We start from the raw sequence: 22,050 nt of genomic DNA on the forward strand, positions 1-22,050 counted from the left end.
GACTGAAATAATGTCCAACGCAAAGTGTCGATAGTAAAGCCATTTGGCAAAAAGCTAACAAGCATGACACAAGTTTCATAGCTCTAATCGATAGAAAAATTTTGTTTAATTAATAATTAAATCCCTTAAATATTAGAAGGAAATTCTCTGGGCAAACTCTTAAATCAATTACACAATCATTTTGGAATATATTGGACCTGGGTATAATCGACTGACCAGCTGGAAGCAGTCCCATCACTAAAAACGATTTGTTATCAATTTTGGAATGTTGTGCCCGAAGCACAATTTATTATTGTTTGTATTGTTGTAATATACCCAAGCCATTAATCTACATTAATTAAACTACATACACATGCATGCTAGACATATGTGGGTTAGTGTACGGGTAAGTGTGTTTGTGTGTGTGTCTGTCTATATACTGGTTAAGTGTCCCTCCTGGTTGCTGCCGACTCATCCTTCTTCCTATTCCCCTTCTCCGGCTCTTCCTCCTACTCGTCGCCAGCGTTCGTTCGATTTAACTAAAAATTACAATACTACAGAAATAAATAAGGATAAACAAGCGTTTAGATATAAAACCAAAATTGAGTTTTGGTTTTGCCTCAGACATTGACTGCATTCTGCAGAGCCGTCTTATCGTCCACAATGATGTTGGCCGCCGTTGTGGTTGGATTCGAGCTAAGCAATTGCTTTGTCGATGAGCTGGATGAGTAGCTATCACTGGAGCTGCGTGTGGATGCCGAATTGCCGCTAATCGGACTATCCAGCATATCTGAAACGGGTTGAGAAATCATTTAAAGGGGTACCGTTTCCGTTATGTAAAGAGGAGGAAATCCTACCTGGCAGGGAGCTAACATTGTTGGACTTCAAGTCAACAACTGCGCCCGAGCCGGAGCCCACCATGTTGCCCACCGAGGTGGATTTCTTATGTAGATTCTTCTTCATTGCACTGCTAAAGCCCACCACCACACTGGTCGGGGTGGCGCCTCCCCCGACGCCACCGCCACGGCTGCCACCACTTGCATTGCCGCCGCCTGCTCCTCCGCACAGCGGGTCACCGCTTTTAGCCCGCTCTCGCTCCTTCTCCGTGGGACAGAGTGGACTTAGTATCGAGTTCTGCGTATCCTCGGGCGTATAGTAGTCCGAATCATCAGCCGCCGGTTCAGCGGAGCTACCAGCCGTACCACTGCCACCGCTGCTGCTCGTTAGCTCGGGCCTGGGCTTGGCTCGCTTGAGCGAGGCACCGCTCTTCTTGCTGCTCGTCTCATCGCTGGCCACTCCACTATCGCCACCTGCTCCCGAGATGCTGCCGCTGCCGCCCTTCTTGTCCGCATCGTCCGCCTCCAGGCAGGCCACAACCTGCTTGAGTGACTTGTTCGAGCGGTTCCTGCTCTTGCTGCCCGGCGATAGCAATGGCGAAAGCTTCTCGTTCTCGCTGTCCACATCGTCATCGGTGCCAGCAGAGGCATCACCTCCCGATCCAGTCCCTGTCCCTGCTCCTCTGGCTGTGGGGTACTTACGCTCATTCACAATCTGCAGCTTGTCCTGCTTGGCCTCCTCCTGCACCAGTGTGGTGGGTGAGGTAGAAGTGGCCGTGGCCGAGGTCTTTTTGGGATCGCTTTCGATCTCCACCACAGAGGTGCCGCCAACTGTTTGGGGGGTGGTGATGGTCCCCACCTCGCTGGTCGAAGTGCACGTTGAGGCATTCTTCTTGATCTTGGGACGACGCGTGCTGTTGGACTTCACGGGCGAGGTGGCCTTGATGTCGCTGCTGGTCATTGTGGAGGCGGCCACAGTGGCCGCGGTGTCTGTAATGTCATGCTCGCTTGTCCTGCAAAAGAAAAGGAGGATTAAACAGTCGTTTCTTGAGGCGGAATGGCTCTGACTCTCACCTGGCCCTGGCCACATACTGTGGTGGCCCATTGAGTGCCTCAATTAGCGAAACGGGGACGTATCCCGGTGGCACATCCACGGGCGCCGCATCCCCGCCAGCCGATGTCGGGGTATTCTGATGCAGCACATGAGTGCTGATGCCCTTCTGCACGGCCCGTATCTGCAGCAGAGCCCGGAACGGAGCCCGACAGATGGGACAATTGTTGGCCTGATAGCGCAACGAATCCGCGCACGAGTTGCACAAACAGAGATGGCGACAGGGCAGGATGAGGGTGTCCCGGGTCTCACTCATGCATATGACACACTCGCTGCCATGATCGTCGATATCCTCGTCAATGGAGGACTTGTTAACTGCCTTGTTCTCAATGCCATAGATCTCCTGCAGCAGATAGCACAACCCATCGACAAAGATCTTCTGCTTGAGGGCCCGCAGCACATAGCTGTTCGTCTCTGGGTGATGGTCGATCACACAGATGGTCGTGTGCGACTGGCGGCACTCGTCGTTGCCTTCCTCCACCACACAGTGTATGGCCACGGGATACTGCTCTCGGCCTGAATTATAAATGAAATCATCTTCGGGTATCACTTGGGGATTGAACACATGCCCCGGCTGCGAGAAGCTCTGATTGATACCCTTGTCAAAGTGATACGTCTCCGAGGTGAGGCCCTCGCGAGCCACCAAGGTCACGCCGCTGGGACTGACCTCCTCGCTGGCAAAATAGTACACGGTGATCGCACACTTGGCGTCCGAATCGAAGGTGAACTCAATGTTGTAGCAGCAGGGCGGCGGCGGGGCCACAGAGTCCGAACTGCCACCGCCCAGGCCCATGGAGCAGAGGACATTCCCGTCGACATCCTCAATGGTTACATTCGTCTTGTCTAAATCATCCAGGATCTCTATCGGCTTGGGTTTCTCCTTTATGGGGCTGGCGGCGGCATCCACACAGTCCGGTTTCTTGTCATTTGGCACACGAACAAAACGCACAGACTCCTTGCGGATGTTGACCAGACTCTTTAGGGTCTTGGTTGGCTCATTCGCCTGAGGCGGGGGATAGGGGAAGGCCGTGGGTCGATTGCCCAGGAAATTCAAATCGGCATTCTCACCAAACAGATACGATTCCGGTTGGGGCGTGTCGAAGCGCTCGCCGCCCATTATGAAGTGAGTGCCAAAGAAGTTGCCCATTCGAGGCGGATATTTGTAGGCATTGTTGGGTATCTGGTCTGCTTCCTCGACCGCCGCGTTCTGCCTGCTCACAAAGTTGCCCATTTATGAGGGAGGATGTTGGGTTGGCTTGGCTTTTCACTAAACTGTAGCCCGTATAGACTGTCTGTATGTTGATTTTATTGTTTGTTCCCAAACTATTTTTCTTTTCCTTTGCTTTCCTTTCCTCAATATTGCGATTACAGAGCAACAAAGTGCGATAACACAGAGTATCGTGTAGCCCTGCACTTATCGATAGCACTATCGGCTGAGTGTTTGGTGTTGTATCAGGCAGTGTTTTTCCACTATCGCAGTCAAAGCGACCCTGCCTTGAAGGGCAACAACAAACGGGCGCCAAAATAGCGTATGTGAAAACGTTGCGAAAAAGAAAAACAATAATTTAATACCAGAAGTGAACGCAACGAGCAAAATGACGATGAGCCTGGATGAGTCCATCTGCGCGTATTTTGTGAACAACCTGAAATCCAGCGACAGCAATGAGCCGGACACCCTCGAGCAGTTCACGACGGCACTGGAGCTGATGGGCCAGCAGCTGGCCGAGACCCAGATACGCCAGATCAAGCCCAGCGAGGGCTATCCCCTGATAGCAGCCGGCAATCTAACCAAAAAGGATGTCTTCGTGCTGGCCCAATTTGATGGCGATTTCTTTCAGCAACTGCAAATGACCAAGGCCCTGATACTGGGTCCGCCCTGCCTGGTGTCGTGCCTGAGGCACAACGAGCCCATACCGCTGGGCAGCAGTGCCATCTACACGACGGCCATGCGGGATCTGCTGGTCTCTGCCACCGGCATCACACCGCAAAAGAAGGAGGAGCTGAGCAAACTGATCAAATGGATGGGCGGCGTATACTTCCAGAGTTTCGGCCACCGCACCACCCACCTCATCTCAAACACCATCAAGTCCAACAAATATGAGCAGGCCACGCTGAACGGTGTCCCCGTGATGCACGTCGATTGGGTGCAGTACGTCTGGGATCAGAGTCGCAAGCGGCAAAAGGAGAGCATTCGAGCCATAGATTCAGACTTTGACAAGTACCGCCTGCCCACGTTCTTTGGGGCGAACATCACGTGCAGCGGTCTCGATGTGGCGCGCAAGGATCAGGTGATGCGTCTGGTCAATGATAATGGTGGGATCTACCATCGCGCCTTTCGCTCTCAGGTGGTGGATATCGTGATCACCGAGCAGTCCAAGACGGACACCGAAAAGTACAAGGCGGCAATACGCTTCAAGAAGGATGTCCTGCTGCCCGAATGGATATTCGATAGCCACAGTCGTGGGTATGCCTTGCCCACCAAAAACTACGAGGTGCGCGCCGGCAAGAAGGTCTCCACGCCCACCAAGAGCAGCAGCAGTCGTCACTCGGCGGCATGCACAGGGCCGGGCGACCAGACCCAGCTGTCGGATTTGTCCAGGATTAGCTTTGTCTCTGGCTCCCGTCGCATGTGCAGCGACATGACCACCGTGAATGAGACGCTGAGCAGCCTGGCCGCCAGCTCCCCAGCCAAGGATCTCCTGAAGCAGGCCACAACCAGCAGCAGCGGTAGCAGTCGGAACTACCAGCAAGTTCTGGCCGAGATCTGTCCGCGTCAGGCCAAAAAGGCAGGGCCCCTCCTCGATGGCTGTTGCGTTTACCTCAGCGGCTTTCGCACGGAGGAGCGCGAGAAGCTCAATCGTGTCCTGAACACATGCGGTGCCACACGCTACGATGAGGCCAACGAGGGCATATCCCACATTATTGTCGGCCAACTGGACGACACCGAGTACCGGCAATGGGAGCGAGATGGCCTCATGGGCACCGTTCATGTAGTGCGCCTGGACTGGCTGCTGGAGAGCATACGCTTTGGTCGTCTGGTCAACGAAGTGGTGCATCGGGTCTCCTTGCCGCAGACCCGAGAGCCAGATGTGGCCTCACCCGCCAGCAAACGTACACTGCGATCGATGAACCACAGCTTCAAGCAGCCGCAGCTGCCCATCAAGAAGAAGCTATTCGAAGGGGAACCAGATCCAGAGCAGGAGAAGCCCCAGGATATGGACGTGGAGCTGCTTAATCAGTATTCGCAGGACCAAGAGCCAGTGGCACAGCTGCCGCCCACAGCTGTGGCCAATCCAGAAGTGAGCATGCTCCTCAATCCGGCAGCAAGTTCCACTCAAATGGAGGTACGTCCGGCCCTCGCTGCCCCTCTCAGCAGACGCCTATCAGCGGTGGCTGGAGCCCTGCCCCTGCCAGATCTCAGTGCCAGCACTTTGTCCATAGACTTCGATAAACTGGACTACTTCACTGGCGTCTCTGTCTACGTGCACAAGGATTCCTTCAACACAGAGTTCTACACCCAAATGCTGAGCGAATGCGAGGCTGCCCAGGGTCTCCTGGTCCCGGCCAGCTTCTCCGATGAGGTGGACTATGCCATTGTTAGCTTTGAGGTGACCTTCGAGCCGGACAGTCTGCCCATACGAGCGCGTCACGTGGTCACCGAACTGTTCCTCGAGAGCTGCATGAAACAAAACAAGCTCCTGCCTGCCGAATACTATCACCTGCCAGTGCCGTCCGCAGCCAGCCGAGAGCCGCTCACGGGCATGACCATTGTGGTGTCCATCTATGCGGGTCTGGAGCGGGACTTTATCAATTCGGTGGCCACACTACTGGGCGCTTCGGTCAACAAGACGTTCATCAAGAAGGAGAAACCCCTACTGGTGTGTCCCACAGCCGAGGGCTCCAAGTATGAGGGGGCCATCAAGTGGCACTATCCGGTGGTCACGTCCGCCTGGCTGGTGCAGTGCGCCCAGGCGGGTGAGAAGCTCCCATATGTCGATCATTTGGTGGGCAAGAGTCAAGCCGATTTTCCCTCGATTTCCCCGCGATTGAAAGAGAGCAATTTGCGTACACCACGTCGCCAAGAGTCGGAAACGGATCAGCAGCAGCAGTCAGCCATGTCCAGTGTGGCTCGGGAAGAGGCTGAAAATCAGCCAGAAGCTATCCCCGTTCCCGTTCCCGCTCCCCCTCCAGTCGTACCTTTACTTCCTGCTCCAGAGCTAACGCCGCTGCGCAATCGTCGCGTCTCGGAGCTGGCGGGTGTTCGGCGCGGCAGCAGCAGCGGTTCCCCATCCCCTCCAGACTCGCCACGCACCCCCATCAACCAGGTGTACAGCCAGGGGTACAATTTCGACTTTTTGGAGGAGTTTGTCGAACGCCTGGACACGGACGAAGGCAAGGAGTGTGTGCGCCAGATCATACGCGAGATGCGGGAGAACCAAACGCCCGAACTGGAGCGCATTCGCAGGCAGGCCTGTACGCCGGTGAGCCACCAAAATCGACGACCGGCCCCGGGCATACCCGAGTTCTGCTTGACGCCAGAGTTTAAGCAGCGGATGGCCGATGATTTTGAGCGACGCTGGCGCCTGCCCACGCAGGCGATCCAGCCGGACACACCCATATCGGTGATCAGGAAGCGGGTGATGCGGATAACCTGCGAGACGCTGGGCATTGACTACGACGACGACGTGGAGGAGGAGAATCCACCGCCGATCCAGAAGAATCAAAAGCTAAACTTTGATAGGAGGTCCCCGAAGACACCCAAAGCCACAACAAAGCCGAAACCCCCAAGTCCAGCCAAGAAGACACCGCCACGAGTGTCTGTGTCGCTGCTTAGTGGCTCCGCATCGGGATCCCCATTCGTGCCAAGCACTCAGAGTCCTGGAGGCGTGGGAGCGGCCGAGAGCACCATTAATTTTGACAAAATCAGCTTTGAGGAGACAACCACAGCGGGGGCGGCGGCTGCGGCAATAGAGCCCCTCAATCGCCACAACTCTCCGGACGTCAAGCAGATCACGGACTACCTGAAGAACTGCGAGAGCCGGCGGAACAGCCTAAAGCGCAGCCACGACAGTCACCTGGAGTCCGCCGAGAGCGAGGTGCAGTTTGTGCAGCCCTTCGAGTCCGAGGGCTTTGCTTTGGGCACCGAGGACATGGTGGACTGGCGCGACCCAGCCGAATTCAATGCGGCCAAGAGGCGTTCCTCGGGCTCGCCACGAATGCAGCATGCGGGCACACCATGCTTCAGCATCTCCTGCGGCGACGACGATGAGAAGCGAGCCGAGCTGATTGACCGCATACAGCAGTTGGGCGGCAAGCTGTGCGACAATCTCGTCAACTACGACGACGCCTGCACGCATTTGCTCTGCGAGCGGCCGAATCGGGGCGAGAAAATGCTGGCCTGCATAGCCGCTGGGAAGTGGATCCTCAATATCCAGTATATAGAACAGTGCCATGCCCGGGGCCACTTTCTGGACGAGGCCCAGCACGAGTGGGGCAATCCGCGCGCCCTCAATCTTCCCACTCTGGCCCCCGAAGAGGATGTGATTGCTGTGGCCGCACACCGTTGGCGCACGGAACTGAGTGTCTCTGGCGGTGGCGCCTACTCCGAGCATCGTGTTATACTCAGCCTTCATGAGCGCAGTGGGGCGGCCATACGGAATGTACTGCGTGCTGGCGGGGCCTGCATTTTAGAGCCGCGCTCTCCGTTTGCCCAAGATCCGCTGGTGGCCACAGCCACCGATTGTTTTGTGGACATCAAGAAGGCCCCGCTGGCGCCCAGGGACTTGGCCCATTTGCAGCACTGCGGGGTGCGCATCTTCACCCAATTGGCCATCAACTACTATCTGATGCATGGTCGGGAAGCCAATCTGGAGAAATATGTGGTCAAGTAGACTTTGAACTGAAACTGGAACTGATCGTATCGTACTCTTTAGCTTACAGTATATTCTTTTGCCAAATTGTTCTATCTATTTAAACACTACTTCATCACGTTTGTTATATCTCGTTCATGTTTCTAAAAGAAAGGAAAAGCTGTCGGAATCAGCGGAGCATTATGCCACGAATCAATTGATTTGATACGATGTAAATGCTATTGAAAATACTCTTGAAGTGTGCAAAATATTTCTTTCTTTCTAAATTTGTTATAACTTTGAAAAGCATTATTAAACCAATCAAAACAAAACACTTTAATTGATGTATAGTCAAAGAAAAAAGTCGAAACTAACCTATTTTTTAGATATATTACTTTTTGTATCTATTATTTGACCTATTTTCAATGAAGAACTTCAATCCGAACATATCTTTTAGATGTATTTTATACTATAAGATCCTATTTTATAAGCTCAATGAATGCGGATTGCGCTCCACAGTGTGCTACAGTTTCTGGCATTTGTGTTTGATGGAGGAGCCTGAAGGAGGGAGGCTAAGTGTGGCTTGTCTCTGTGGCACATGAGATGTTGTTCTTGTTGGTTCTAAACCAATATGATATTTATTCAAAAGAGCTCACATTAACTAGGGTCTGCGCAAGAGAGCAAATGGTATGGAATGGGAAAACCTAGAGGTAACGAGACGGTGCCGGAAAGAAATCCTCGATAATGAAGAGTATGAATGGATCCCCTTAGAGATCCCCGGATAGATCAAGGGATGACCTTGAAAAGCAACAGTGATTTTGAGGTATAGTCAGTTTTTTCACACTCACGGCAGAAATGCAGAAGCCTTGCTCGTGGTTCCTTGTGCCTGGCGGTTGACAGGACCTTGTTATTTATTACAGCAAAGGGCCACCAGACATGAGAACGTGCTTGGGAGACCAGTGGACTAAGTAGTGGACAAATAATGGCCACTAGCGGATGGTACAAATGAGAAAATAATGCACAATTATTACCATTTGATTTCGAAGCGTGCATTAATTTCAACAATTCAATGGCGAATTGTTTGGTTGAGTGAAAGCCAGGAATTACTGAGGCTTAAAATGTACTTGTCCTGACATCAAAAATCAAAATCGATCGGCGCTGTTCTATGTTCTGGATATAAGTATTCGTTGATTTCAATTTGAGCTTAGTCCAACACATTTAAAGCATTGGCGAATATCCTAAATATGCTTTAGAAATAGCTACCTGTTAATGTTCTTTGCCTTTCGCTCAAAGTTCAAAGTGCTCCTGGATGTTAAATAATCCAATACCTATAGAGTCTTTCGATACTAGTTCCCTTAGAATTACATAATAGAAATAGAAATACACACACCGCAATACTGCCGGAATACTGTGAATTATTTCTGTTGCTCCGAAAGATGTCATTTGGAATCATAAATCGAATGATCGAATGGACTTTAGGAACAGGTTTGAATATGGATCCGTTCCGATGAGCAAGCCGTTCAATGGTTGGACTGGTTGCACTTCAGTAATGCCATCGGAGTCCATAGCCCCAATCAGCAATTTCGGATGAGCGCTATATTCAATATCTGAATATCAAATTGAATTGTACTTTGCATTTATTTAACGTTTTTATATATATATATTATTTATTTATGTATATACGTGTGTGAGTGTGTGTGTGTAGCATGTATATATTTATAATTTCACATAGCTTCCTTCTGTTCCGATTTAATTGTTATGTTTTTAAATAGCAGTTACTTTTAAATTTGATTCATACGTTCTTTATATATAGTACGTTTCTACATGTCCTTTTTGTTTATACAATCCATGCAAGTTATGTTTTCTTTTGTTCTTGTTCTTGTTCTATATGTGTGTGTGTGTGTGTTTCTTTGTGTTTTGTTAAAAAAAGTCTCTTTTTTATATCTATATAAATTTGTATGATTTTGTATTTTTTTTTTTTTTGTTGGGGTATGGAATCGCATGCTCTAGGCTACAAATTCATCAAAAATAGATAGTACACGTAGTATAGTTGATCGTTTTTCTCTCAGTTTTTCAGTTTCTTGTTTCTAATTGTTTCATGTTGTTTTGTTTTGCTTTTAAGCCGCTAATTGGCAGACTGGCGGCTCTTTCTTTTGTTTTTAAAATTACATTTCTATATAATCAAGTTTTTTTTTATATATTTATAAGGTTTCATTTCTTATATATGGTTTTTTGTATTTATATAGATTTTCCAATGTTTTGTTCAATGTTGGTTTTTGTTTTTGTTTTTATATCGCAGCGATAATTTGTTCAGTTTTTTTTTTTTGTTTGTTTAGGAGGCATTTGCTTGTTTAGTTTTAAACAAATAATGGGAAGAAAAAGTGAGAATAAAGTAGAAAAAAAATCATAGAATACAGGAGATACATATATGTATATAATAATTATAATAATAATAATAATAATAATAATGGAACTTAGATCTTACAAATTAAAAAATCTCTTTGCTGGGCGTTGAGATTCCCAGTGGCTGTTCATAGTCGGCTGCCGAAACGGACGCGGTTGCTGATTCTGATTCTTCCTTCTTTTCCTTTCGTCGCGATTTCTCCTTTTTATGTTTCTTCTTGTGCGTCTTGGACGCCACTAGCGTGCTGGCATCATCCTCTACATCGATGATGCTGCCGCTAGCTGCTGTTGCCTCTTCCGCCACTGACGCTGCTGCCTCCTTGTTTTTCTCCTTGTTCCTCTTCTTTTTATGCTGTTTGTGATGCTCCTCGGTTGTTGCATCTGGAAGGACAGTTGATGAAGTGTTGAGGCTGTTGTTGGCGTTGGCGGTGGTGGTGGCGGGAGGAGCATGCCTGGGACTGGGCGTGGGCGTATCGGCATCGATTAGATCGACGACCACTGGCTGAGTATGCGCCTTGCGCTCTCGCTTGTGCTCCCTCGTCTTGTCCTTGTCCTTTTTCTTTTCCTTCTTGGAGGTGCTGTTCGTGGCTGGTTCCGCTGGCACCTTGAGATTCTCTTTGCCCTCCTTGGACTTTTTGGACGCTGATCTGCTGGCCGCAGGCGCCTCAAAGTCCGCTCTGAAAACGACAACCGATATAAGTTTACTCCCCCAAGGATTCCAATACAAAACACTCACATATCCAGTTCAATATCTAAAGCTCTATGTGGATCATTGGGATCGTATTTGCCGTCTTTATCCTCGCTGTCTGAAAGCGACACGCCCTCGGGCATGTCCAGTGTGGTGTTGACAATGTGCAAGGGTTTTGGTTCTATCGGAAGAGCACCAAAAATAATTCTCAATTAGACCGGCCCCAAGGAGTTGAGCCTTCACTTACCTCCTTCCGATTCGGAGCTGCTGTTGTAGGCCACTTTGTTTTTTGCCTTTTTGCTCTTTTTACTCTTTTTATGCTTCTTTTTGCCATCTTTGCCGGCGCCGCCGCCTTGCAAGGCCGCCGCTGCCTGCTGATCCTGCAGATACTTGTCCGAACGCTTGGTCACTGAGAGCAAAACGAGAAGAGATAGAAAGGGGATTCAGATTCAGGGATCGGTCCACTTACCGCCCACACGTAGTGCCGCCACGCCATCCATGTCCAGTGGCAGCTCCGTTATGGGTATATCATCTATGTTGTCGTACTGATCCGCATTGGACGCCCCTGCTGCCGAGGCGGAGGCGTTCGTGGACTTTAGGTAATGCGGATTATTCGACTGCTCGATGAGGCGGGCCAGGCGCTGTCTCTCCATCTGCTCGGGCGTCAGTTCTAGGCTTTTGCGTCGCTTGCCCGCTCCACCGTGGCCGCCATCGTGGCCCATCGCTGTGCCCCCTCCCGCTTGGGCGGCACTCACAAACAGCTCTTCCTTGTCATGCTCGGAGGAGGAGCTGCTCGGATTGTCTTCCGGTGGCGGGGCATTGATCCATTCATCCAAATCGAGGCCATCTGGCAGCGGCACCTTTCGCTGTGCCTTGGGTGCCACCGGTATCAGCTCCCCAGCAAAAAGCAGCGTCATCTCCTGAACTATCTCGATGGCCAGCGGCGGTATGCCGCTTTCCGCTGTCTCCATGACCATGGCGGATTCATCTGTCGCCGTCAGCTGGGTGCGCAGCATTTCGATGAGCATGCAGGCAGAGCTGGCTCGCTCCTGAACCTCAATGTCGCTGGAGCCATTGAAGTGCTGCAGCTTGTCCAAGACATGGTCGCAGAGCTGCAAATGATTCGAGTGAGTAAGTGAGTTCCCACCAATCGAGGGAGCAAAGGAGAGCCTTCGACACTCACTCTAACAATGCCTGGTAGGTCCTGGAGCTCCAGGCATGTGGTGGCCAGGCGGGCAAACAACTTAATCACATTCTGCACATAGACACCCTGTATGTGCCCGGGCAGCTGTCGCGGACGCAGCAGTATGTTCAGCGTCCTCTCGGCATCCTCCAGCTCGCCGGCGAACTCGCCAACAATCCAGGCGGCCGCATAGAGTACCTCATACATGGAATTGCTCTGTGCCGACACGGTGAAGGTGTCCAGCAGATTGGTCATCTCGTTCACAGCAAACTGACGGACAACCGGCACACGTATGGCCACATCCAGCAGCTGCTCGGCAATCAGTCGGCCGTGCCGCGAGCCCGCCTCCAGTTGGATCAGTTCAACGAGGACGGTGAGATACCACTCGAAATTCGTCACATACAAATAGGAACTCTGGCCACAGATCTCGATCACCTTGTAGAGCAGCTCATCGCGATAGGCAGAGCCTTCGGCCCGCTCCATATGGCCGAGCAGACGTTTGACGATCTCCATGAGGTTCTTCTTGGAGACCATGCCATAGAGCAGATCCAAGGCGCGCAGCCGTATTGACTCATCCTTGTCGTCCAGGCAGGCCAATATTAGATCCTTGTGCGCCTGCACGCTCTTCGGATGCGTCTTCAGGATCTTGGACATGGCCAGCAGCCCCAGATATTTTACTATAAGCAAAGGGGTAGAGTATTTTAGGGCGGGTACTTTCGAGGATTCATTTACGTACAATTCTGGTCCGAGTCCTCGATGAGTATGCGCAGCTTCTGGACACAGAGCTGTATGGAGGCACTGTGGTTGGGCATGCCACTGCTGATGCTGATGAGGACTGCTATCACCGTGTTGATGCATTCATACAAAAGACTCATGGCCGAGGTGCTGTTGATTCGATTTGTGGTTGTGGTTGTGGTTGGGGTTTTTTTTGTTTTTTGTTTGTTTTTGTGGTTTCATTTCGTTTGGATTTGATTGGTTTTTCGGTTTGGTTTTTGGTTGGTTTTTGGTGAAAAGAAGAATTTTGTATTAAAGAGTAAGCAGCGTTTAAAGCGTATCAAAATTGCACTTCTACAACGACAACAGTAGCAGCAAAAATTGCAATATGGCAATAGCGACAGCAAATCAACGACAATCAATCTACAGACAAAATATATGTGGTACATATAACATTTTAAGCCAGCAGCAAAAGCAAAACACATCAAAAAAAAAAAAAAACATAGAAGAAACAGAGCATAGAGCAGCATAAGCAATAGAAGCAGCAATCTTTATTTTTTTATTTCTTATTTCTTTTTTTTTGTTTTGCTTCTGCTTTAACACACACACACACAGACATCTGTTTTGTTTTCTTTCTTGGGTTCGGGTTCTCTCAAATGGAAAAGTGCTCGGAGGCAAGCAAACAAAATCAAAACACAAAATAGACCAGGATGTAGTTGTAGTTGAGGGATATTTGCTAAAGATACGAGTTATATGTACACATATGCATTTAAGTAGAGGAACGACGGACATAAGAAGCCAGAATCAAATAATCATTCAATCAATCATCGAGAGAAGGAGAGAGTGACAGAGCAGCGTTCGTTCATCTTTCTTTCTTCTTTTATTTTTTGTTTTTTTTTGGTTTGCATTCGCCTTTCCATATATATATTTTTAAATTTTAATTTTTTGTTTTTTGTTTTGGAATGAATTAAGAGACTTGCCTATGAATTAGATTTGTGAGTGGTTCTATTAATTTCTTTCCTAGCCGGGGTTCTAAGGGAGTTAAAGCGCCAAACTGCAAATGCAAAGAGAAAAAAGAAACAAGCAACAAATTATAATTTTACATACAATCAAAAAACACAGTACAGAGTTCCTTATTCTTCACAACTAAAACTAGAACTAAAACTAGACAAATCTAGAATCTATCAAACTAAAACCTATAAACCTATAAATAAGGAAATCATAAGCAAATCACTAAAAGGGGTTTTCCCCCATTTAAAACCTGTCTCAAAAGTATATAGTTTTCTTTTTCATATCACTTCCGTATGTCCTTTCCAGTTCTCATGATGATGCAGAAAACTCGTATGATCTGTACTTGGAGGGGCCTTAGCCTTGGGTTTCTTAGCAAAATAAATACATAATGATTGAGGTGGGTAAATCAAGCAAATGAAGCCGAAAACGTATGTATAAGAGGTGGCTGATGTGAATAGCAGTGAGTTAGTTTTGAGATGTTTTACAAACAGTTTTTGATTGTAAATCTAATCAAAAGTGTGACCCAAAGATAATAGAACACATCAATGACGAATGTGAGTCAAAAAGTTGAAGATTTTAAAGAGAATGAGACTCCAAGCTGTTTGTTGTTGCTTCCTTTCGGCCCATCAGAATCAGCACAGCTCTAGGGTCCCTCTTCCCTCGGCTCCGAGAGGGTTCTGTCATCGGTTTGTTCTATAATCTCGACTTTGATTTCTGATACTGATCTGATACTTTCCATTGAGCTCATTAACGTGGGTGAAACATCTTTTGGTGCTTTTAACAAATGTACGTTCATGTGTGGGGTGGGGTGTGGGTGTGGGGTGTTCCATCGTAAATTTCGAATAATTCAATACAAATATACATAAAACTTAACAATAATAATCAATCACGACGCTCATGTGGGTGTGTGTGTGTGATATGGATGCTGGGAGCAATTGTAATCGATGAGAGACAATCAATGGAGGGAGAGAGGCCAGAGCCTCTGCCCTTGCAGTAATTGCACCTTCAAATCATAGGAGATACGAAATGAAAACCAACACTAAAATCAGTTTACCAACAACTGTGTGGCCTTCGTTTAAACAAGATATAAACCAACTAAAAAACAATAAACTAAATTGGAAATATATAGTAAAATGCGTAAGGAGTAACTCAAAGCGCGTGCTGGTTTTATTTTCTGGATTTGTCGTTTTGTTTGTTTGTTTTTTTTTTTTCAGATAAATAAATAAAAGCGCGCCGATAAAAACCTGGAAATAATTTCGATTAGGGGCTGAGTCAATTTGCGTCCCAGCGCCGGTTCAATAGTCGTGAGGCTCGCGAACTAAAATTCATTTGAATTTGTATTTTTGATTGTATTTTTGTATACATACATATATATATATATATATTTCATTTTGTTAATTGGTTTTGGTTTGTATTTTTATTTGGTGTTTGGAGTAGGCAGTTGGAGGGGGAGCAGAGGGAAGGAGGAGGAGTAGTTTTAGTGTTAATTAAAATTGTTTTCTCGTTCAGACAAGAGTTCATTTGTATATTTTAAGGACATGGCAGAATGTCCATGGATAGAAATAGAATATATATGTAATACCAAATGATAAATCTCTTGTGAATTGGTGGGTGGGAAAGATACATAATCGGGGGTGGGGGGAGGGGGAGGAGTTGTGGTTTAAAACGACGCTCACCAGCTTTATGATCTTGATCAGCATCCAGTTGTTGGTCGAGGTGGTCATCAGCTTGAAGAAGATTGGCGCCAAAGGTAAATAGTTTTTTGGATTCTTACGCGCTAATTCACAAATGACATTCACGGCAGCGGATTGAACACCTGCAAAACCGAACACACAGCGCCATTATAAAGAGGATTACGACTGAATGGATTCGTTTTTAAATTCTGAACCTGGATCGGGGTCTTCCAGTTTCTCTTTGAGTTTTGGAAAGGCAGGTCTCAGTGCTTCGGGATAGCGTAGAAATACTTTATACATCATTAGGACGGCTTTCATGCGCAGATAGGGTTTCGTAGAGCTCATCTAGAGGAGGAAAATAAATTGAATAAACGTTGAGTGGTTGCCCTTCCTTGATTGCACAGCCTCCTTACCAGTGTCATAATATCATTGGCCAGATCGCGGGACAAATCGGGCGATATGAAACAACTTAGGCCGCTTAACGCCACACCAGCATCATACTGATTCTGTGAATTGAGATCCTTGCGTATCATATTCGTCGTCAGCATGAGCAGCTATAAGAAATGATGGCGCATTATTTTCAGCAGTATTTCGAATCAGGAATCAGGGTATAACTATTTCGGATTAGGACTAGAGATCGTCTCATAACTATTTCTAGATCTGTGATCTAGAACATTCCTTGAAGGAAGTTCTTTAAATCTCTTAAGGAAGGGCTTTACCTTCCTACTCTCTGGTGTGATTTGACATTGATTTGCTGTTCGAATTTCCCATAAGCGAATGGAAAATGGAAACCAGTAGAAACCACTATCTACGGCGACTGTCTAACATTTCTTATAATGAATAAAAACTTTTCTTAATTAGTTATTAGTGTCTTGATTAGATACTAGTATCTTGATTAATGATACGGGAGACTCTTAGCCAGGAACATCAACAATTGCTGATTTTGAATTGCTAAATTTCAACGCGGACACAGGAGCATTGAGGATTCTGGCAGTTACAACTGCAAAACCTTTCCCAAGAGGGTGTGGTAATTCTACAACCACGTTAGAACACATCACAATGACTGATATGACTGTGGTAGTAGCTTAACACTATCCCTTAAACCTTTACCAGGATTGATTGAATTGTTTATCCCTTTTTGGGGGAGACTCGCTAGGAGCCCGTCCCAAACCGGCCCCGTCGTGAGACCTGATGTCAGCATTTATCCTAGCCGTAAGCTGGGACATCCTTCTGGGACATATTGTGGACATTTCTGAAACGTCGAGGCCAAGTGATGTAGTGTTTTTCTACTGGGAGCTGGACACAGAGCAGAACAGGTTTTCCACGGTCTCCTCCTCTTCCTCGTCTCTACAGCTATGGCTGAAATCATTGTAGGAGGCACCCAGTCTGCGGCGCTGTACCCTTTTCTGATGAGCTTGCAGAGCTCAGAAGTGCGCTTCCTAATTATGTTCGGCCATGTTTGCCGAGCTATGCGACATCGTGGCACTAATTGCCACGTGCTGTCTATTAGGAGCTTGAATTGCTTCTTTACAGGCGCGCTTACAGGTGGCCACAAGCATTGGAATATCCTCCTTGTCCTGGAGAAGCCAAGACTTCCCGGTAGATGCCAGGAAATTTCTTAGAAATTTGTTTTGTTTTACAATAACATTCAATGTACGGTAATACCCTTGGGTAATTTCTTCCGACTAAATATCTCACGTGCCGTGGATGCCACTCGGCACAAACTCTCTCTCTCTTCCTGGGTCACGTATCCTCATCCTTCATTGAACACATCGCCTTACCTCGCTGTCGGGATGAAAGCATTGACTGGCTGCCAGATAGCCGATACGCTTGCAGGTGAAACGTGACGAGCTCATCACCTCGATGATGTTGAAGCCTGCCCAGGAGATGTCGTAGCCCAGCATTTGTATCTGTCGAGTGCAAATCAATAAATATTAACATTTTTCTATTTATCTTTTTTATACAGAATGTGAGTGTGAGTGTGTGTGCGTGCGTGTGCGTGTGTGTGTTTAAGAATATGCTCAAGGACTCGTTAGCGTAGAAATCTGTCTCCCACACCCAACCATCACCCTCTCCCTCTCTCTCTCTCTCTCTCTCTCTCTCTCTCTCTCTCGTGGGGGAACATCAGTGGCTTCCTGTATTGCTGGCTTGTTAGTTTTTGCCAACTTTTTTCTACAACCATTGTTCATCCTTCACCACCTCATTCTCCTTTCGATACCCTTGATGACCGGCGCGGAGTAGTCGAAGTTCCATTCACTAGAACTCTAAGCACCACACAAAATCTCTTATCTGCCTTTTGCAGATTGTTTCTTCTTGATCGTGTCCCCAGATCTGTGCCCGAGTTGTTTCAAATAAATAATCAATCCGCAAAAGGGTATCAAAGCAGTCGGGCATCGAGAGGAGCGCTTTCTTCCTTGCTTGTAAGTATTGCAGTTGTTTTGCTATTCCCTCCCTCCCCCCTCCCCACCAGTATTTGTTCTCTTCTTCTAGGCTTTGTTTTTTGTTTTTTATTGTTCTTCCACCTATTCGCTCGCTTGTTTCTCGCACGGCAATACCCTTCAAGAGGAGGGCATGATAATTTAACCCAAATAAATCTCAACTGAATAGCTTTAACATTTCTTATTGCTACCAACTTTTTGTATACAGATTAATTAACTGTTAATGAAACAGGAAACAGTTTGCTGTAACCAGAATATTTGCAATATAGGCCTACGTGAGCCTTCCAGGGTACGCGAACTTCGAAGCCTTTCTTGTGAGGACTTGCATGCAAGGGCCCCCCATGGGTCCCTGTCCCTCCCCTGCCCTCTGCCTCATGGCCGGGAGTGCATTGTGCCTGCTGGCAATTTTGTAGCAAAATTCAAGTGCAGAATGGATGGTCCTTGAATGGGGCCCAGGCTTAGACATTATGCGAGGGCATTCTTCTTGGCTAATTCCACACTCGAACGAGAAGGGCTCTTGAATCGCCCTTTGGTAGGTGGGCTGGGAGGACTTACGTAGGTTAGCTTGGCCACGGCATTGCATTTGACGCTGATATTGTCCTGTCGCAGCTCCTGTTTGATCTCCTCAATGCATGTCGATATGTATTTGGCCTGCAATTGAAAACAGTACATATATTTAATATAATATATTGTACACCGAAAAAATGTGCAAGACAGCAAAATAAAACCGAAATATATTCTTGGGGGCTATCAGTGCAACCCCCTCAATACCACCCCAAACACACACACACACACACACACATGAATTAATACAAATACCAAGGCATAAATCAGCAATTTGTGAATTTCTTCTCCCTCTCCCTCTCTCTCTTTCTAGCATGACGACGACGTGGAATCAGAAAATAAGAATGAAAGACTAAATTCAGGGGACCGAACCTTTTGATACCCTTTAAGATCGATCGTTGGATTCTCTGCTCTACTCTAATCTTATTTAATACTCTATTCTACGTGATACTGCAATTCATTACGTTTTTAAAGGCTTTTTTCTGCCAATTGGACACTTTAAAAATATGGGCGAGCCTCGGTTTACAATGAAAAAAGCTGGAGCTCAGTATTTTGAATAAATGGGTATGGGCCTGTTAAGAAGAAACCTCCCCCCTTCGTTCGGATACAGAGAACTCGCAGTTTTTACGGGAATTACAGGTGCTTTCCCAGCTACAAATACACAAAACATCGTACTCGTGTTTCCGCACTCCGTACTCGTGTTCTCTTAGGCTCCTCGTATACCCAAAAAGCCACATCTTGAAATCATCTGCCAAATACCAGGCACCGTTCATGGAATTCCTGAATGCTGTTGTGCGTTCTTTATAACGATTGGCCAAGGAGTGATCCTGGGCACCAAAGTTTTCATAGCCATACAGATGGATATTATAGAATTTCGATTGTATTCGACTGTAAGACGAAAATAAATATCAAACCGCACTTTATTTGAAATCATTTGAATGGGCCTATCTTTGGCAATCTTTTCCGATCTTCCTGCTCTGCGAGACAAAGAACTCATCAAAATCATAATACTTTCTCTCTCTCTCTCTATTTTGAAGGGTATAATATGAAATTAATGGGAAGGCCAAAGAGGCCAACAAAACAAATGCAAAATCTGCGAGTACAAATAGACAAAAAGTTGCTTTGAGGCCCGTCTTATTCCTGCTCTGGATAAATCATGGGTCCCTCTCACTACGCCCCAATTTGAACATTGTTGGCGTCATCGAGAGAAAAAAAAAACGGGAGAAAGAGGAAAAGAGACCATACACCATACGTGAGTGCATTGCAATAAGTTCAAACAGAGAGAGAGAGAGAGATGGAGAGAGCTTAAGGAACAGTTAGTGGATCCATCAGAGAGACTATCTATCCTGACGGGGGAAAGGCAAAGCAAAGAGAAAACATGCACACAAGCAGAACAAATTCAAACATCTGTGCGAGAGGGGGGCCACAGCACAGCTGATAAGGACCAAGAGCAAAGCTCTCTCTAGGGGAATTTACATGGGTAAATATTTGATAAAACGTGCGCCGTCAGGCCTACCATCATTCAACCTCCTTTTCCACCCATCAGCCAAGGCAGGCCAGTGCTGCCGTGAAGGGAAATTGGTCTGAAATTGACATAAAAGCATTAGGGCCTAAGCGAAATGCCGCTAATTGACTGGCGGGAGTTGTTGTGGGGGGGAAAGAGAGACTATGTATGTTCTTTTCCTTTTGCATTGTTGGCAGATGCCAACGCACACACATACACAATGAGACATACAACAAACACGCACACGTACGCGACTCTTACAAACTCTAACAAAATTCCCTTAATGCAAACGAAATTTGTCAGCCAATTAGCAAGTTGTAATTAGAGGACTCCGGATTATGTGCGCGGAGTGGGAGTGGGTGGACTCAAGCACTGGAGCAGTAACAACAAACCCAGGGCTTACCTCATTATCCTTGTTGTTCCTTATGCCGCGCACCAGATCTGTTAAGTTTTTATCAAACATACGCTCAAAATTTCCCTTCACTTTTTTTAATGCCATATTCGTGGTGTGCTGCTATCGTTTGGTTGCAATTTTAGCTGTATTGTGGGGCCAGCAGCAGACACTGATTTTATTATATATATATTCGCAATTCTGTCACCGGCAGCACACTTCTTCCGTCTTTTTCTGTTTTGTTTTCTTTTTTCTGCACTTGCAAACAGTGTGATTTTATCACAGGATTTATCGATAAGATATACGGTCTGACCCTCAGAAATATACCGAAAATACGAATCAGCTTCAAAATATACCGTAATATATTAGTGTATTCAAGTACTCAACTATTTTAATATTCGGTTGAATATCTAGCTAGGACCCTCACCCTGAACACGTAATTTTATGCAATTGGCGAATCATTTTCCTACAAGGCTGGCTACTTTTAAGTTCTCATCTTGGAATCTTCTCATCTATATTGGATTTTTTATAAAATAAGGTTTAAACAAGGTCAAGACTCAATTCAGATTATAGTTATGCATTGCGAATATTTTTAAAAAGCACACAGATAATTTGTTTCTTGTTTTATACTTTTTTGTAGTATTTTTGAGCATTTCTGCACGATTTATACATTGATGCTTTGGTCGGGGAGGTGAAGGTCCATAACTCGTCTTAAAAAATACTAGAAAAAAATATGAAAATATGCAAATATGCAAGGAGTCTGGCTAAAATGGCAAGAAAATCAGTGTGACTGCGGATTTATTAACAAGATATACGGTCTAATCCTCGGAAATATACCGATGAAAAAAACGAACTTATCCGACCTAACCGCCCTCTAATAAAACAGGTCAACAACATGAGCTTAACCGTGGAAAATAATTCTGTCTGTAAATTCTTCTTGTAGATTTATAAATTCTCTTTCAAAATTTCAACGACATCATTGACCCGAACTGCGCTAAAATTCTTCATACCCACTTTTTAATACCCACTGGCTTATAATGGGTTAATCGTTCTCTTGTACAGGCAGACATTAGAAATATACATAAGGGCACTTCCATTCTGACGTTACGTTACATTCGTACGAAAAATTTTGAAAAATTATTCTAATTCAATAGTAGTGGGTGTATATATTCACCAAAAAATTACAAGAATCGAACGTACGGTTTTAAAGACAAAGACAAAATATGACTGACGTCACGTTATAAAAACTGAAGCGGTCGTTGAGGTTGTCGTACAAAATTACAAATCTCGCCGAACTGGATTGGACTATCTGTATAATATTTTTTGTGCTAATATATGAAGCTTAGAGCGATCATTTTCCAAGTTAGTTAGTTCCATCTAGCGTTCCGTTACCAAATTCCGTGCTAATAAGTTAAAAAATATACCGCTGGTTGAGATTGATTCGAATTGATTTATTTTCAATTTGTGAGCAGTCCAATTTAAACAAAAATTAAAAAACGAACCCTTTATAAAGAGACTTTATTTAACAAAAATTTCGATGAAAAGGTCGATATATCGACGGTTTTGAAGCCCTAGCGGCTGCAAAGATTAAAATATACCAAGTGTTCAAAAAAATCAAAATAAAATATTTTTTTTTGCAACTTAACATTTATTTTAATTACCGCTGGCCAACAACAATTTAAAACATGTATATTTTAAAACGTTCG

At 46.3% G+C, this 22,050-nt stretch overlaps 3 protein-coding genes across 5 annotated transcripts; 1 reads left to right on the top strand and 2 right to left on the bottom strand.

Moving 5' to 3' along the window:
* Window positions 1-258: 258 nt before the first annotated feature.
* On the bottom strand, window positions 259-3,263 carry LOC6598515 (E3 ubiquitin ligase Rnf157). The gene is made up of 3 exons (XM_002023518.2): window positions 1,890-3,263; window positions 837-1,828; window positions 259-769 (listed from the first exon to the last, which is right to left on the bottom strand). The coding sequence occupies exons 1-3, from the start codon at window positions 3,155-3,157 to the stop codon at window positions 600-602; spliced, it is 2,430 nt and encodes an 809-aa protein (XP_002023554.1). The 5' UTR covers window positions 3,158-3,263; the 3' UTR covers window positions 259-599.
* A 168-nt stretch (window positions 3,264-3,431) lies between these two features.
* LOC6598516 (DNA topoisomerase 2-binding protein 1-A) lies at window positions 3,432-8,167 on the top strand. The gene has a single exon (XM_002023519.2). The coding sequence runs from the start codon at window positions 3,522-3,524 to the stop codon at window positions 7,815-7,817; it is 4,296 nt and encodes a 1,431-aa protein (XP_002023555.1). The 5' UTR covers window positions 3,432-3,521; the 3' UTR covers window positions 7,818-8,167.
* Window positions 8,168-10,091: 1,924 nt separating this feature from the next.
* Window positions 10,092-20,560, bottom strand: LOC6598517 (AP-3 complex subunit delta). Of its 3 annotated transcripts, XM_026992839.1 has the most exons (14): window positions 20,357-20,560; window positions 18,441-18,536; window positions 17,229-17,357; window positions 15,861-16,001; window positions 15,663-15,792; window positions 15,451-15,590; window positions 13,744-13,817; window positions 12,786-12,934; window positions 12,050-12,726; window positions 11,336-11,978; window positions 11,114-11,275; window positions 10,915-11,047; window positions 10,261-10,855; window positions 10,092-10,121 (listed from the first exon to the last, which is right to left on the bottom strand). In XM_026992839.1, the coding sequence occupies exons 1-13, from the start codon at window positions 20,450-20,452 to the stop codon at window positions 10,264-10,266; spliced, it is 3,162 nt and encodes a 1,053-aa protein (XP_026848640.1). In that variant the 5' UTR covers window positions 20,453-20,560; the 3' UTR covers window positions 10,092-10,121; window positions 10,261-10,263. The 3 variants fall into 3 exon arrangements, with proteins under 3 accessions (XP_026848640.1, XP_026848639.1, XP_026848641.1); XM_026992838.1 differs by lacking the exon at window positions 10,092-10,121 and having other exon boundaries at window positions 10,249-10,855; XM_026992840.1 differs by lacking the exons at window positions 10,092-10,121; window positions 13,744-13,817 and adding an exon at window positions 15,019-15,092 and having other exon boundaries at window positions 10,249-10,855.
* Window positions 20,561-22,050: the final 1,490 nt, after the last annotated feature.

This window comes from Drosophila persimilis, unplaced genomic scaffold (genome assembly GCF_003286085.1).
Source record: "Drosophila persimilis strain 14011-0111.01,24,50 unplaced genomic scaffold, DperRS2 tig00000793-arrow-arrow-pilon, whole genome shotgun sequence".
NCBI lineage: Eukaryota > Metazoa > Arthropoda > Insecta > Diptera > Drosophilidae > Drosophila > Drosophila persimilis.